This window comes from Jaculus jaculus, chromosome 17, assembly GCF_020740685.1.
Source record: "Jaculus jaculus isolate mJacJac1 chromosome 17, mJacJac1.mat.Y.cur, whole genome shotgun sequence".
NCBI classification, from domain to species: Eukaryota; Metazoa; Chordata; class Mammalia; order Rodentia; family Dipodidae; genus Jaculus; species Jaculus jaculus.
Window position 1 is genome coordinate 63,023,073 of NC_059118.1, and position 13,871 is coordinate 63,036,943.

The 13,871-nt window shown below is 40.8% G+C and overlaps 1 protein-coding gene across 1 annotated transcript in view; it reads left to right on the forward strand.

Moving 5' to 3' along the window:
• Nucleotides 1-13,093: 13,093 nt before the first annotated feature.
• Cage1 (cancer antigen 1) overlaps nucleotides 13,094-13,871 on the forward strand; it is a 35,506-nt gene continuing 34,728 nt past the window's right edge. The window contains exon 1 of the mRNA XM_045136375.1: nucleotides 13,094-13,603. Within this exon, the coding sequence (XP_044992310.1) occupies nucleotides 13,094-13,603 (510 nt within the window). The remainder of the gene's footprint in view (nucleotides 13,604-13,871) is intronic.

The window sequence follows — 13,871 nt, forward strand, 5'->3', positions numbered from 1 at the left end:
CTGCTTCAAATACTTTGCTCAGATTGGGGACACCGGATAATTCTAACTTGAAAATTCAACCACAGTACCACCCTTAGAATAGTAAATAGCTGCTAAGTTGTGAGAGATGTTGAGACATCTACATCTCAGGAATTTTTTACTTTTTTATGCTCAGAGGAAGTTTTGTTTTGTTTTGTTTTTGTGGTTTTTTTTCGAGGTAGGGTCTCACTGTAGCCCAGGCTTACCCGGAATTCACTATGGAGTCTCAGGGTGGCCTCGAACTCACGGAAATCCTCCTACCTCTACTTCCCAAGTGCTGGATTAAAGGTGTGCGCCACCACACCTGGCAGGAAGATTTTTTTTATTGACAATAAACCATGGTAATCCCCTCCCCCTTTCCCTTTGCAACTCTACTCTCATCATACCTCTTCCCCCCTCAATCAATCTCTCTTTTATTTTGATGTTATCATCTTTTCCTCCTATTATGATGGTCTTGTGTAGGTAATATGTGGTCATGGATATCCAGGCCACTTTGTGTCTGGAAGAGTGCATTGTAAAGAGTCCTACCTTTCCTTTGGCTCTTACATTCTTTCCACCACCTCTTCTGCAATGGGCCCTGAGCCTTGGAAGGTGTGATATAGATGTTTCAGTGCTGAATGCTCTTCTGTCACTTCTCAGTACTGTGGTGCCTTCTGAGTCATCCCAAGGTCACCACCATCTGAAAAGAGAAGCTTCTCTAACCAGAAGTAAGAGTAGCATTAATACATGGGTATGAACATTAAAAGAAGTGCTTACCATACAGTTTGGTGAACATAGTATGTATATTCAGCCAAACACCAGCAGATGTTACACCCCTAGGGCTTATCATAGGTTTTCAGTGTCAGTCATGTATTCCCTCCCATGAAGTGGACCTCCAGTCCAATAAGAGAGCGGTTTGGTTTCCACCATAACAAAGAGGCACCTATTGGCTCATTTGGCCTGGCTGTCCAAATTTAAGCCTTGCAGTGTGTACTGTTATTTATCTCCACTGGTGATTTCTTTCTCCCCCTGGAACTGCATACAACATAGCTTTATCCCCCTTTCTGTCAGCTGGTCTACATGGAAGCGGTTTTCAGCTCAGTTCCAGAAGGATTTCCCAGTGACTTTGCAGCCCAAGTATGTGGAGTCTTTAGTAATAGGGTCATACCATCTATTCCTGGTAGGAAACCAAGAGCCTTGGCAATGGCCTGTAATATTTCAAGGACATCAGGGACTTCCCTGGCCAACAAGTCACTGGAAGGTATCTCATGGGAATTTTTTAATTGGATGAATGGGTTCTAAGAGAGAAACACATGCCAGTGCAGATTGCTGGAGGACTTGACAGCATACCCTTTGCAGGGAAAGGAGCCTGATCTACTGGAGTGAGGTAGTACTGGGTAGGTTGTTTGGATGTATACTTATTTAAGATCTCCAATGTCAAGTCGAGAGGTTTGAATCCAGTATAATTGGACATCCCATTCCCATCCCCTGGCAGTTGAGCCTGTCATAAACCTGTGGGGACAAAGATGCAACAAAGCACGGGTCATGCGCACACGTTTCTAATGACGGCCAGGCAGGACTTGGTAGCAGTGGTCATGGAGAACCTAGAAACGGATCCACATTTCCACTCCTGCCAGCAGGGAGGGTGCAAACCCTGTGAAAAATACAGTTTGGTTGTGTTGACACATGCCTGCAGTCCCCGCTCGCAGGAAGCTGAGGCAGGAGGACTACCATGAGTTTGAGGCCAGCCCAGGCTATATAGAAAGACCATTTCTCAAAAAAAAAAAAAAAGTGAAACTTCTGGTTAAGATGGCTGCATAGGAAACACGCCAAAGCAGCCGAGGGGAGAAAAAGCCAAAAAATCCCCAACAAGATACACTCTTCTACTAAAAAGTGAGGTGTATAAGAAATTACCAATGGCAGCAGAGAAGTAGGAGAGACCCAGAGCAGCCAGAGCCCGCACAGGCCGGCAGAAGCGGCTCATGCAGTGGCGGCACCAGGTCCACAGGGCCACAGCCAAAAGGCTCAGCTTGAGCCACAGGAAAAGCCAGGTGAGGGGGTTTTCCACTCACACGGGAGCTCTTCGCAAACACAAGAAACATGGAGAACTGCATTGAACAGTGGAGGAGCAGATCATGAGGTAGAGGATCACATGGACCAGTGGAAGAAGTAGGGCCACCATCCGTAGCCTCCCTTCCCCCACTGCCAGCACCAGCAAGCACCTAGAGACCAGGGGAAGGGAGATCACAGCACCCAGCACCGGTGACCGGAGCAGCAATCCAACGGCCCAGCCAGCCTACTTGAACCCACAGTGCACCAAAGAGGGACCCAAGCAGGAGCACAGCATAACTGAGATGAAATCCATCCCAAAAGGTAACTGGGATTACACCAGATCAGTAGCCGCCGAATAAGCTAGGTATATAGGCCTGAACTAGAAGTGCTAATGGCACCTTCCATATCAGGATAAATTAGGTGTTAAATCTGATGGACGGTCAGATTTGCCATTCTTAAGTAAGTTATATTTTGGGCTTGTTATTTGTTGCTTCTTGATTTATAGTGACTTTGTTTCCTCTTCTGTTGTTCATTAGGGAAAGGTCTCACTTGATCACAACCTGACTTGGAACCCTCAACAGACCAGAAATGTTAACCTCCTGACTGACAGGATTAAGGGTGTGGGGCACCACACACCCTAAGGAACAATGATTTTGTTAGAGAAACTGGTTGTCATAATACCTACTCTTATATAAATATTCTGTGCTGTTTTTCATTGAATGTGTACACTGTTCAGTTAAATTTTAGAATCTGCCTGTATTTTGTTCCACTCAGCCTATTTGAATACTCTCATGGCAGGCAAACCCAACACCTAGGGTCACTTTTGTAGATACTCTGAGAGTTTTGAGAGCCACACCTAGCACCTAAAGCTCCTGCCCTGAAGATATATAACATCAGATTGATTTATACATCTAATAATACTGCAGCTTACTAGAAAATCCAAGCACTAAATTAATCCAAGATGCAAACATGTATACATTATAACACAAGAAACACCAAAAATTAAGACAATAAAAATCCACCAAAAAGTATTAATGCATCAGAAATGACCTCCAGTGAGAATGAGTTAGAGAAAATGCCTGAGAAATATTTCAAAAGAATAATTATAAATATGCTCAAAGAAGTCAAAGAGGAAATCAAAGAAGCCAGGCATGGTGGTGCACGCCTTTAATCCCAGCACTCGGGAGGCAGAGGTAGGAGGATTGCTGTAAGTTCAAGGCCACCCTGAGACTTCATAGGGAATTCCAGGTCAGCCTGGGCTAGAGTGAGACCCTACCTCAAAAAAAAAAAAAGGAAATCAAAGAAGACACAGGAAACCAATTTAATGAAATGAAGAGGTCAATACAAGACATAAATAAGGAAATAGAAATAATAAAGAAAAATCAGTCAGAATTATTAGCAATGAAAAGCACAGTTAATGAAATAAAAAACTGTAGAAAATTTCACCAGCAGAATGGATGAAGGAGAGGACAGAATATCTAAGTTAGAAGACCATGTGGCAGACCTAATACAGTTCAACAAAGAGAAAGAAACTAATAGGAAAGTATGAATGAGAATTTCAAGATATTTGGGACACTATGAAAAGATCAAACATAAGAATTCAGGGTATAGTAGAAGGAGAAGAATCTCATTCCAAAGACATAGTAGGTGTTTTCAACAAAATCATAGAAGAAAACTTTCCACAAATTGGGAAAGAGGTGCCAACGAAGATACAAGAATCCTTTAGAACACCAACCAGACAAAACCTGGAAAGAACCTCTCCTCACCATGTTTATAATTAAACTACCAAACATACAAACCAAAGAAAAAATATTGAAAGCAGTTAGAGAGAAAAATCAAGTTACCTACAAAGGCAAGCCCATCAGGATCACAACAGATTACTTGACACAAACTTTAAAAGCCAGAAGGGCTTGGAGTGATGTATTCCAAGTTCTGAAAGATAACAACTGTCAACCAATGTTACTTTACCCTGCAAAGTTATTCATTCAACTAGATGGAAAATAAGGACATTCCACAACAAAAGCAGGGTAAAGGAATATTTGAAGACAAAAGTAGCTCTACAAAAAATACTTGAAAGAAAAAGAATCCTCCATGCTGAAGAGAAAGAACAGCACACATATAAGGAACCTGGAAAAAACAATACTCAAATACTAGTTAACACAAAAGAGCAAAGGTAAAACAGGAAGAACTAAAAAAAATGGCAAAAATAAATACATTTCAATAACATCTCTTAATATCAACAGCCTCAAAGGCCTAACCAAAAGACATAGGTTGGCAGACTGGGTTAAAAAGCAGGATCCCTCAATTTGTTGCCTCCAAGAAACCCATCTTTCTACAAAGGATGGACACTATCTTAGGGTGAAAGGTTGGAAAATGGTGTTTCAAGCAAATGGGCCTAGAAAACAAGCAGGGGTTGCTATCCTAATATCTGACAAGGTAGACTTCAGTCCAACATTAGTTAGGAAAGATAAGGAAGGTGATTTTATATTGATTAAAGGCACTCTCCAACAGGAGGATATTACAATCCTAAACATGTATCCACCTAACATGGCGGCTCCCAACTTCATCAGACAAACACTATTAGAACTAAGGTCACAGATAACATCAAACACAGTTGTAGTGGTGACTTCAACACCCCACTCTCATCAATTGACAGGTCATCCTGGGAAAAAATAAACAGAGAGGCATCTGGGTTAAATGAGGTCATAGAAGAAGTGGACCTAACAGATATATACAGGACATTTCATCCAAATGCTGCAGAATACATATTCTTTTCAGCAGCACATGGAACATTCTCTAAAATAGACCACATATTAGGACACAAAGAAAATCTTAATAAATACAGGAAAATTGAAATAATTCTTTGCATTTTATCTGACCACAATGGAATCAAACTATAACTCAATAGCAAGAAAAACTATAGAACATAAACAAAATCATGGAAACTAAGCAATACACTACTAAATGATGAATGGGTCAATAAAGAAATAAAGAAGGAAATCAAAAAACTCATAGAGTCAAATGATAATGAGAGCACAACATACCAAAACCTTTGGGACACAATGAAGGCAGTCCTAAGAGGGAAATTTATAGCTTTAAATGCCTATATTAAGAAATTAGAGAGGTCTCAAGTAAGCAACCTAAGCTTCACCTTAAAGCCTTAGAAAAAGAAGAACAAGGCAAACCAAATATCAGTAGATGGGAAGAAACAATAATGATTACAGCAGAAATTAATGAAATAGAAACCAAACAAACAAACAAATAAATAAATTAATCCAAAGAATCAATGACAAAGAGTTGGTTCTTTGAAAGGATAAACAAGATTGATAAACCCTTAGCAAATCTGACCAAAAGAAAGAGAGAAGAAACACAAATTAATAAAATTAGAGATGAAAGAGGCAGCATCACAACAGGTACAGAGAAATCAAAAAATTATAGGGACATAGTATAAAAGCATATACTCCACTAAGTATGAAAATCTGAAAGAAATGGATGATTTCCTTGACTTATATGACCTACCTAAATTAAGTCAAGATGAGATTAATCACTTAAATAGATCTATAACAGGGATGGAGATCCAAGCAGTTATCAAAAATCTCCCAACTAAAAAAAGTCCAGGCTCAGATGGATTCACTGGTGAATTTTACCAGACCTTCAAGGAAGAACTAACACCATTGCTTCTTAAGCTTTTCCATAAAATAGAAAAAGAAGGAATCCTACCAAACTCCTTCTATAAAGCCAGCATCACCCTGATACCAAAACCAGGCAAAGACAGAACAGAAAAAGAAAATTACAGACTAATCTCCCTCATGAACATAGATGCAAAAATTCTCAACAAAATATTGGCAAACAGAATACAAGAATATATCAGAAAGGTCATTCACCCCAACCAAGTAGGCTTTGTCTGAGAGATGCAGGGATGGTTCAACATACACAAATCAATAAATGTAATACATTATATAAATGGACTGAAGGACAAAAATCACATGATCATCTCATTAGATGCAGAGAAAGAATTTGACAAAATCCAACACCCCTTCATGATAAAAGTCCTACAGATACTGGGAATAGAAGAAATATATCTCAATATAGTAAAGGCTATTTATGACAAGCCTACAGCCAACATATTACTAAGTAGGGAAAAACTGGAAGCTTTTCCACTAAAATCAGGAACAAGACAAGGGTGTCCACTGTCCACACTTTTATTTAATATAGTACTGGAAGTCTTAGCCATAACAACAAGGCAAGAGACACACATAAAAGGGATACAAATTGGAAAGGAAGACTTCAAGTTATCATTATTTGCAGATGACATGATTCTATACACAAAGGACCCTAAAGACTCCACTAGCAAACTGTTAGAGCTCATAAACACCTATAGCCATGTGTCAGGATACAAAATAAATACACAGAAGTAGGTAGCTTTCCTATATGCTAACAAATACACAGAGGATGAAATCAGAGAATCACTCCCATTCGCAATTGCATTAAAAAAAAGTACCTTCGAATAAGCCTAACCAAGGAAGTAAAGGATCTCTACAATGAAAACATTAAAACACTCAAGTGAGAAATTGCAGAAGGCACTAGGAAATGGAAAAACATCCCTTGTTCCTGGATTGGAAGAATCAATATTGTGAAAATGACAATCTTACCAAAAGCAATCTACACATTTAATGCAATCCCCATCAAAATTCCAGTGGTATTCTTCACAGAAATAGAAAAAAACAATCCAAAAGTTCATTAGGAATCACAAAAAAAAAAAAAAAAATCTGGGCTGGAGAGATGGCTTAGCGGTTAAGCGCTTGCCTGTGAAGCCTAAGGACCCCGGTTCGAGGCTCGGTTCCCCAGGTCCCACGTTAGCCAGATGCACAAGGGGGCACACGCGTCTGGAGTTCGTTTGCAGAGGCTGGAAGCCCTGGTGCGCCCATTCTCTCTCTCTCCCTCTACCTGTCTTTCTCTCTGTGTCTGTCACTCTCAGATAAATAAATTTAAAAATGAACAAAAAAATTAAAAAAAAATCTCACATATCTAAAACAATACTGAGCAACAAAAATAAGGCTGGTGGTATTACCATACCTGGTTTTAACCTATGATACAGAGCCATGGTAACAAAAACAGCATGGTACTGGCACAAAAACAGACATGTAGATCAATGGAACAGAACAGAGGACCCAGATGTAAGTCTGAGTAGCTATAGCCACCTGGTATTCAATAAAAATGCCAAAAGTACCCATCGGAGAAAAACCTCTTCAGCAAATGGTGCTGGGAAAACTGGATATGTATCTGTAGAAGGATGAAAATAGATTCATCTCTCTCTCTCTCCACACACAAAGATTGAGTCCAGATGGATTAAAGACCTTAACATCAGACCTGAAACTTTGAAACTGCTAGAGGAGAAAGTAGGGGAAACCCTTCAACATATTGGTCTTGGCAAAGACTTTCTGAATACAACCCCAATTACTCAGGCAATAAACACCACAGATTAACTGCTGGGACCTCGTGAAATTACAAAGATTTTGTATGGCAAAGGACACTATGAATAAAGCAAAGAGTCAACCTACAGAATGGGAAAAAAATCTTTGCTGGCTATACATCTGATAGAGGATTAATATCTAGGATATACAAAGAACCCAAAAAATTAAATAATAAGAAATCAAACAAGCCAATTAAAACATGGTCTATAGAACTATATAGAGAGTTCTCAAAAGAAGAAATGTGGATTGCATATAAATTGCATAAAAAGTGTTCTACATCCCTAGTCATCAGGGAAATGCAGATTAAAACTACATTGAGATTCCATCTCACTCCTGTCAGATTGGCTACCTTCATGAAAACAAATGACCATAAATGCTGGCAAGGATGTGGAAAAAGAGGAACCCTTCTACTCTGTTGGTGGGAATGCAATCTGGTCCAGCCATTGTGGAAATCAGTGTGGAGGTTCCTAAGACAGCTAAAAATTGATCTACCATATGACCCAGCTATAGCACCCCTAGGCATATATCCTAAGGACTCATCTCATTACCTTAGAGGTATTTGCTCAACCATTTTTATTCCCACTCAATTCACAATAGCTGGGAAATGGAAACAGCCTAGATGTTCCTCAACTGATGAGTGGATAATGAAGATATGGCACATTTATACAATGGAGTTCTACTCTGCGATAAAGAAAAATTAAGTTATGAAATTTGCAGGAATATGGATGGATCTGGGAAGGATTATATTAAGTGAGGTAACCCAGGTCCAAAAAGCCAAGTGTCACATATTCTCTCTCATATGTGGATCCTAGGTACATATGAATGGACTTCTGTGTGAGTAGAAAGAAAACTCAGTAACAAAGGCCAGTAAGCTAGAAAAGAGATATAAAGGGAGGAGAAAGGAAGGGAGGAGGATAATTAATAGGTTGGTATTGTACATATGTAAGTACAAGAATAGATTAACGGGGGTGAAAAGGCCCAAGTTAGGTCAGGGGGAAAGATTGAGTAAAGGAAAGGTAGAAGGAGGGCTAATCAAAATCTAAGAGGATATAAATATATCATATGGAAACCTACTTTTTTGGACAATGGAGCACTCAGGAGCCATAGATTATTACTAGAAATTTTCCAGGGCCAGTGATGGGATACCTTCCAGTGAGTTGTGGCCAGGTAGGTGCCTGATGCCCCCATTTCCAAGGCCCTTGGTTTCCCACCAGGAATAAATGGCAAGACCCTATTGCTGAAGACACCACATACTTGGGCTGCAAGGCCACTGAGAAATCCTGTTGGAACTGAGGTGATAACCTTCTCCATGTAGACCAGCTGACAGAAGGTGGGAAAAAGCCATGCTGCATGCAGTTCAATGGGAGAGAGAGAAATCACCAGTGAAGATACTCAACAGTGGACACTGCAAGCCTTAGATTTGGCCAGCCAGGCCAAATGAGCCAACGGGTGCAACAGTGGCATGTCTGTCATGGTGGAAACCAACTGCCCTCCAATCGGACTGGAGACCTGCTCCATGAGAGGGAATACATCCCTGATACTGAAAACCTACAACAGGGGTAGTCATGAGCCCTAGGGGTGTAACGTCTGCTGCTGTCTGGCTAAATGTATATACTATGCTTATCAAACTGCCCAGTAATCACTTCTCTTAATGTTCATACCCTTATATTAATGCTACTCTCACTTTTGGTAGAGAATCTTCTCTTTTCAGAAGGCATCATGGTGCTGGAAAGAAGTGACAGAGGAGTGCTCAGCACTGCAATATCTCTATCACACCTTCCAAGGCTCAGGGTCTATTGTGGAAGAGGTGGCGGAAAGAATGTAAGAGCCAAAGGAAGGGTAGGACTCCTTACAACATGCTCTCCCCAGACACAAAATGGCCTGGATATCCATGACCTCATAGTGCCTGATACTACCTACACAAGACCATCATAATAGGAGGAAAAGATCATGATATCAAACTAAAAGAGATACTGATTGAGAGGAGGAGAGGATATGATGGAGAATTCAGTTTCAAAGGGGAGAGTGAGGGGAGGGAAGGCATGATGGCACACACCTATCATGCATTCCAGTACTTGGGAAGTGTAAGCAGATGAATCAGGAGTTCAAGGTCAGCCTTGGCTACATAGTGAGTTTGAGGCTAGTCTGGTCTACATGAGACTCTGTCTCAAAAGACTAAAATGTAGGGCTGGAGGTATGGCTAGTTAAGGCATTTGCCTGCAAAACCAAAGGCCCTGGGTTTAATTCCCCAGGACCTATGTTAGCCAGATGCGCAAGGAGTGCAGCATCTGCAATTCTTTTGCAGTGTGTGGAGGCTCTGCCCATTTTCTCCCTCCTTCCCTTCTTCCCTCCCTCACCCCCCCCTCCTTCCATCCCTCTCTCTCTGTTAAATAAATAAATAAAAATAAATATAGTGGGCTGTGGAGATGGTCCAGTGGTTAAGGTACTTGCTTGTAAAGCCTGGCAGCCTGGATTGGGCTCCCTACTATCCATGGAAAACCAGACACACATCATTTGCAGTGGTAAGAGGCCATGGCACACACATTCATATTTTCTCACAAATAAATAAAAATATTTAAACAAAGTAGATCTAGTATCACTATTTGTGAAAAAATTTAAAACATATTCTAGTGCATGTTCCTAGTTTGCTTAGAGTGATGCAGGGACTTTGAAATCGGGGGCTGTCTCTTGCTGTCGTCTGTCAGGCCTCATTCATGGCTGGCTCAAAGCAATTCAGTCCTATGCTGTCACATCACAAAGATAGGCTTTAGGAGGCTGCTATGGTAAAAACTAAATGCTACATGAAAATCAGTGCATGACAGGAAGTGAGGGTGGCGGTGTTCAGTGTTTGACAGGAAGTGAGTGTGGCAGTGTTCAGTGTGTGAGAAGACGTAAGGGTGGCGGTGTTCAGTCTGGTTCCACGCTTTGGGATGCTGTACTGGGGGATCAGCAGTGCCAATTCAAGTAGTCAATATGGTTGGTAAAGATAAAATGAAGCCAGTGTTTTTCTTTCAGCATATGTGTATTTTCAGAGAGATAACGAGTTGTTGGGACAAATACTAACTTGTTTGGGTTTAACTAAGTAAATGGAATGGTTTATTTTGGTGCTTTGAAAAACTTTACTGAGACATTCCACAGTCATAAGACGCGGAAGTGTAGGAAACTGGTGTGTTTATGGCACATTAAGCATGGGGGAAGACATTCTTGTGGGCTCGATACAGTGGTTGTGTTTGGAGAGAAGGAGGAAAGGTAGAGGGTCATTCATCGTCCAACACTTTGTTACATTTTGTCTTGTTTCCTTCCAAGTTTCAATACTTATTTATTAAAAAAAAAAATACTACAGAAAAGAAATCTAGATTCAAAAAATGCAAGAGTCAGATACAGAAACAAATGAACTGGACTGAGAGGAACAGGGGCATAGCACTGGCATTCCAGAAGGGGAACAATGGCAAGCTATTTACACATTGTCTATACATGTAAAAAAAAAAAAAAAGGGCTGGGGAAATAGCTTAGTGATTCAGGCATTTGCCTGTGAAGCCTAAGGACCCTGGCTCCCCAGGACCCATGTAAGCCAGCACAATGGTGTACATGCGTCGGGAATTTGCAGTGGCTAGAGGCCCTGGCGTGCCCATTCTCTCTTCCTCTCTATCTGCCTCTTCCTCTACCTGTCAAATAAACAAATATTTTTTAAAAGCAAGTCTACAAAGAATGTACATCAACAAATGGGAAAGTGTGGGGGTGGGGAGGGAGGGAATTACCATGGGATATATTTTATAATCATGGAAAATGTTAATAAAAATTAAAAAAAATAAATAAACAAAAAAAATTTAAAAAACAAAAACAAAAAAAAAAGAATGTACATCAAAATATTGATGCAAAATATAGTGGTGTGTCATGTGAGCAACACCTGGCCAGACCCTCAGGGATGGGCAGTGGGGTGGAGGTTGTTTGGCTCAGCGAGGCCATTGGTGGTGTGGCACTGCCTCCCTCAGGCTGCAGAACAGCCATCTGCATCTGAGTTTTAAAATGCATTAACTCTGGGCCTGGAGAGATGGCTTAGTGGTTAAGGAGCTTGCTTACAAAGCCAAAGGACCCAGATTTAACTCCCCAGGACCCACGTAAGCCAGATGCAAAGTGGTGCATGAGCCTGGAGTTCATTTGCAGTGGCTGGAGGCCCTGGCATGACCATTCTTTCCCTGCCCTCCCTCAAATAAATAAAAAAATAAATTATTTAAGAATGGTTTTGGGCTGGAGAGATGGCGTAGCGGTTAAGCACTTGCCTGTGAAGCCTAAGGACCCTGGTTCGAGGCTCGATTCCCCAGGACCCACGTTAGCCAGATGCACAAGGGGGCGCAAGCGTCTGGAGTTCGTTTGCAGTGGCTGGAAGCCCTGGCGCGCCCATTCTCTCTCTCACTCTCTATCTGCCTCTTTCTCTCTGTCGCTCTCAAATAAATAAATAAATAAAATTTTTTTAAAAAAGAATGGTTTTAAGAAAATTAAAATATATTAGCTCTGGATAATTTGTCATATGGAGAAGCATTGGGGCATTGCTCTTGGAAGTATTTCACTGCTTAGCTGTTCCGCAACTTTAACAAATGACGCAACTGTAGTTCAGTTTCCTTACTTATGAAATAGGGCTGAGGAGATTGTGCAGTGGCTAAGGGTGCTTGCTTACAAAGGCTGACCGCCTAGTTTTGATGCCTCAATGCCTTCATAAAGCCAGCTGCACAAAGTGGCACATGCACCTGGAATTTGATATTAGTGGCAAGGGGCCCTGGGACACCTGTTCTTCTCCCACCTCCCCTTGCAAATAAATAAATTATTAAAGAAATAAAATAGGGGGGATAATAGACCAATGTCATGGGATTCCTGTAAAATTAAACATGTTTACATGTATTTGCAATCACAGTACAGTTTTGTACTTTTGTATTTGTTTGAAACACTTTAAGATTCAAATGTTTTTAAATTGCATTTTAAGGATATTTTAGAATTTATTATAATAGCATTTGACCAGAATGATCTGTACTATGGTTTTTTGCAGCCATTGCCTGGGGATGTCTTTCCTCCATGTGAGAAGTTGTGTTAAGCCAGTCATGGTGGTACATGCCTAGAATCCCAGCACACAGAGGTAGAGGCAGGAGGACAATGAATTTGAGGCTGTGTTGGGCTACATAGTGAAACCCCATATCAAAGTCCCCCACAAAAAAGGGAAGAAGGTCTTTTTTAAGATACTATATAATTCTTAAAAGACTTAAAGTTTATTTTATTACACACACACACACACACACACACACACACACACACACTATTTATTTATTTATTTGCGAGAGAGAAAGAGAATGGACACACCAGGACCTTCAGCCACTACAAATGAACTCCAGCCACATACGCTACCTCGTGCATCCGGTTTACGTGGGTCCTGGGAAATCAAACCTGGGTCCTTTGGCTTTGCAGGCAACGGCCTTAATTGCTAAGCCACCTCTCCAGCCCTAAAGTTTATTTCTTAAACATAAAACAATTACCACATGAATTTATGGTCAACTCATTTGCTTTTCTCTTTATAATAGGATATGAACATCGAGAGTTACTCAGGGAATGCGCAGATTCAAGCAGTTAACACCGATACTTCCTGGAGACAATTTGAACCTACTTGCAAATTTCACCAGATACAAGCATGTCATGATGAAATGGCATTTCAAAACCTGATGCGAGGATTTTCTTACCCAGAAGAACCAGAATTAAAAAGCCAAGTGTATACTGACGCAAAAGACACCAACATGAAGCATGGTTCCTGTAAGGAGGAAAATGTGATGGAAGCTCACCTTCCAGTACGTAAAGACCAGCCTGTTCATGAGTGTGTCAGAGGATCCAGAAGTCCAGCTCTAACCTACTACAGCAGAGAGACGGTGGAACTCATGGAAAAGTCACTGGCTAGAGACATTACTGCCGACTCTGCGCTCAACCCTCATCAACGTCAAAGCTTATACAGAGAAAGTATCTCCAGCAATGATGAGAACGCACTTGACAACGATAGTAACTTTGACCCGCATGATCTGAGAGGAGGTTATAAAGCAGAGAAGGTAAGGTTGTTGATGGACAGTAAGCCCTGTGGAGCGTCAAGGGATGTAAGGGGCTTTTATGTACATAATCTGAGATGTCTCCAAATACTCTAAAATCATCAAATCAGTACAGGGGACTTTACATCCTGGGAGAAGAAGCATCCTAAGATCTGAACCAATTCTTACACAATTTTTCTAATAAATTCAGGTCCATGCTTGGGGATTGTCTTGAACAAATGGTAATTTCTGTAAGAATTAGGATACTGTCCTATTCAGCTTTTTGTTTTGT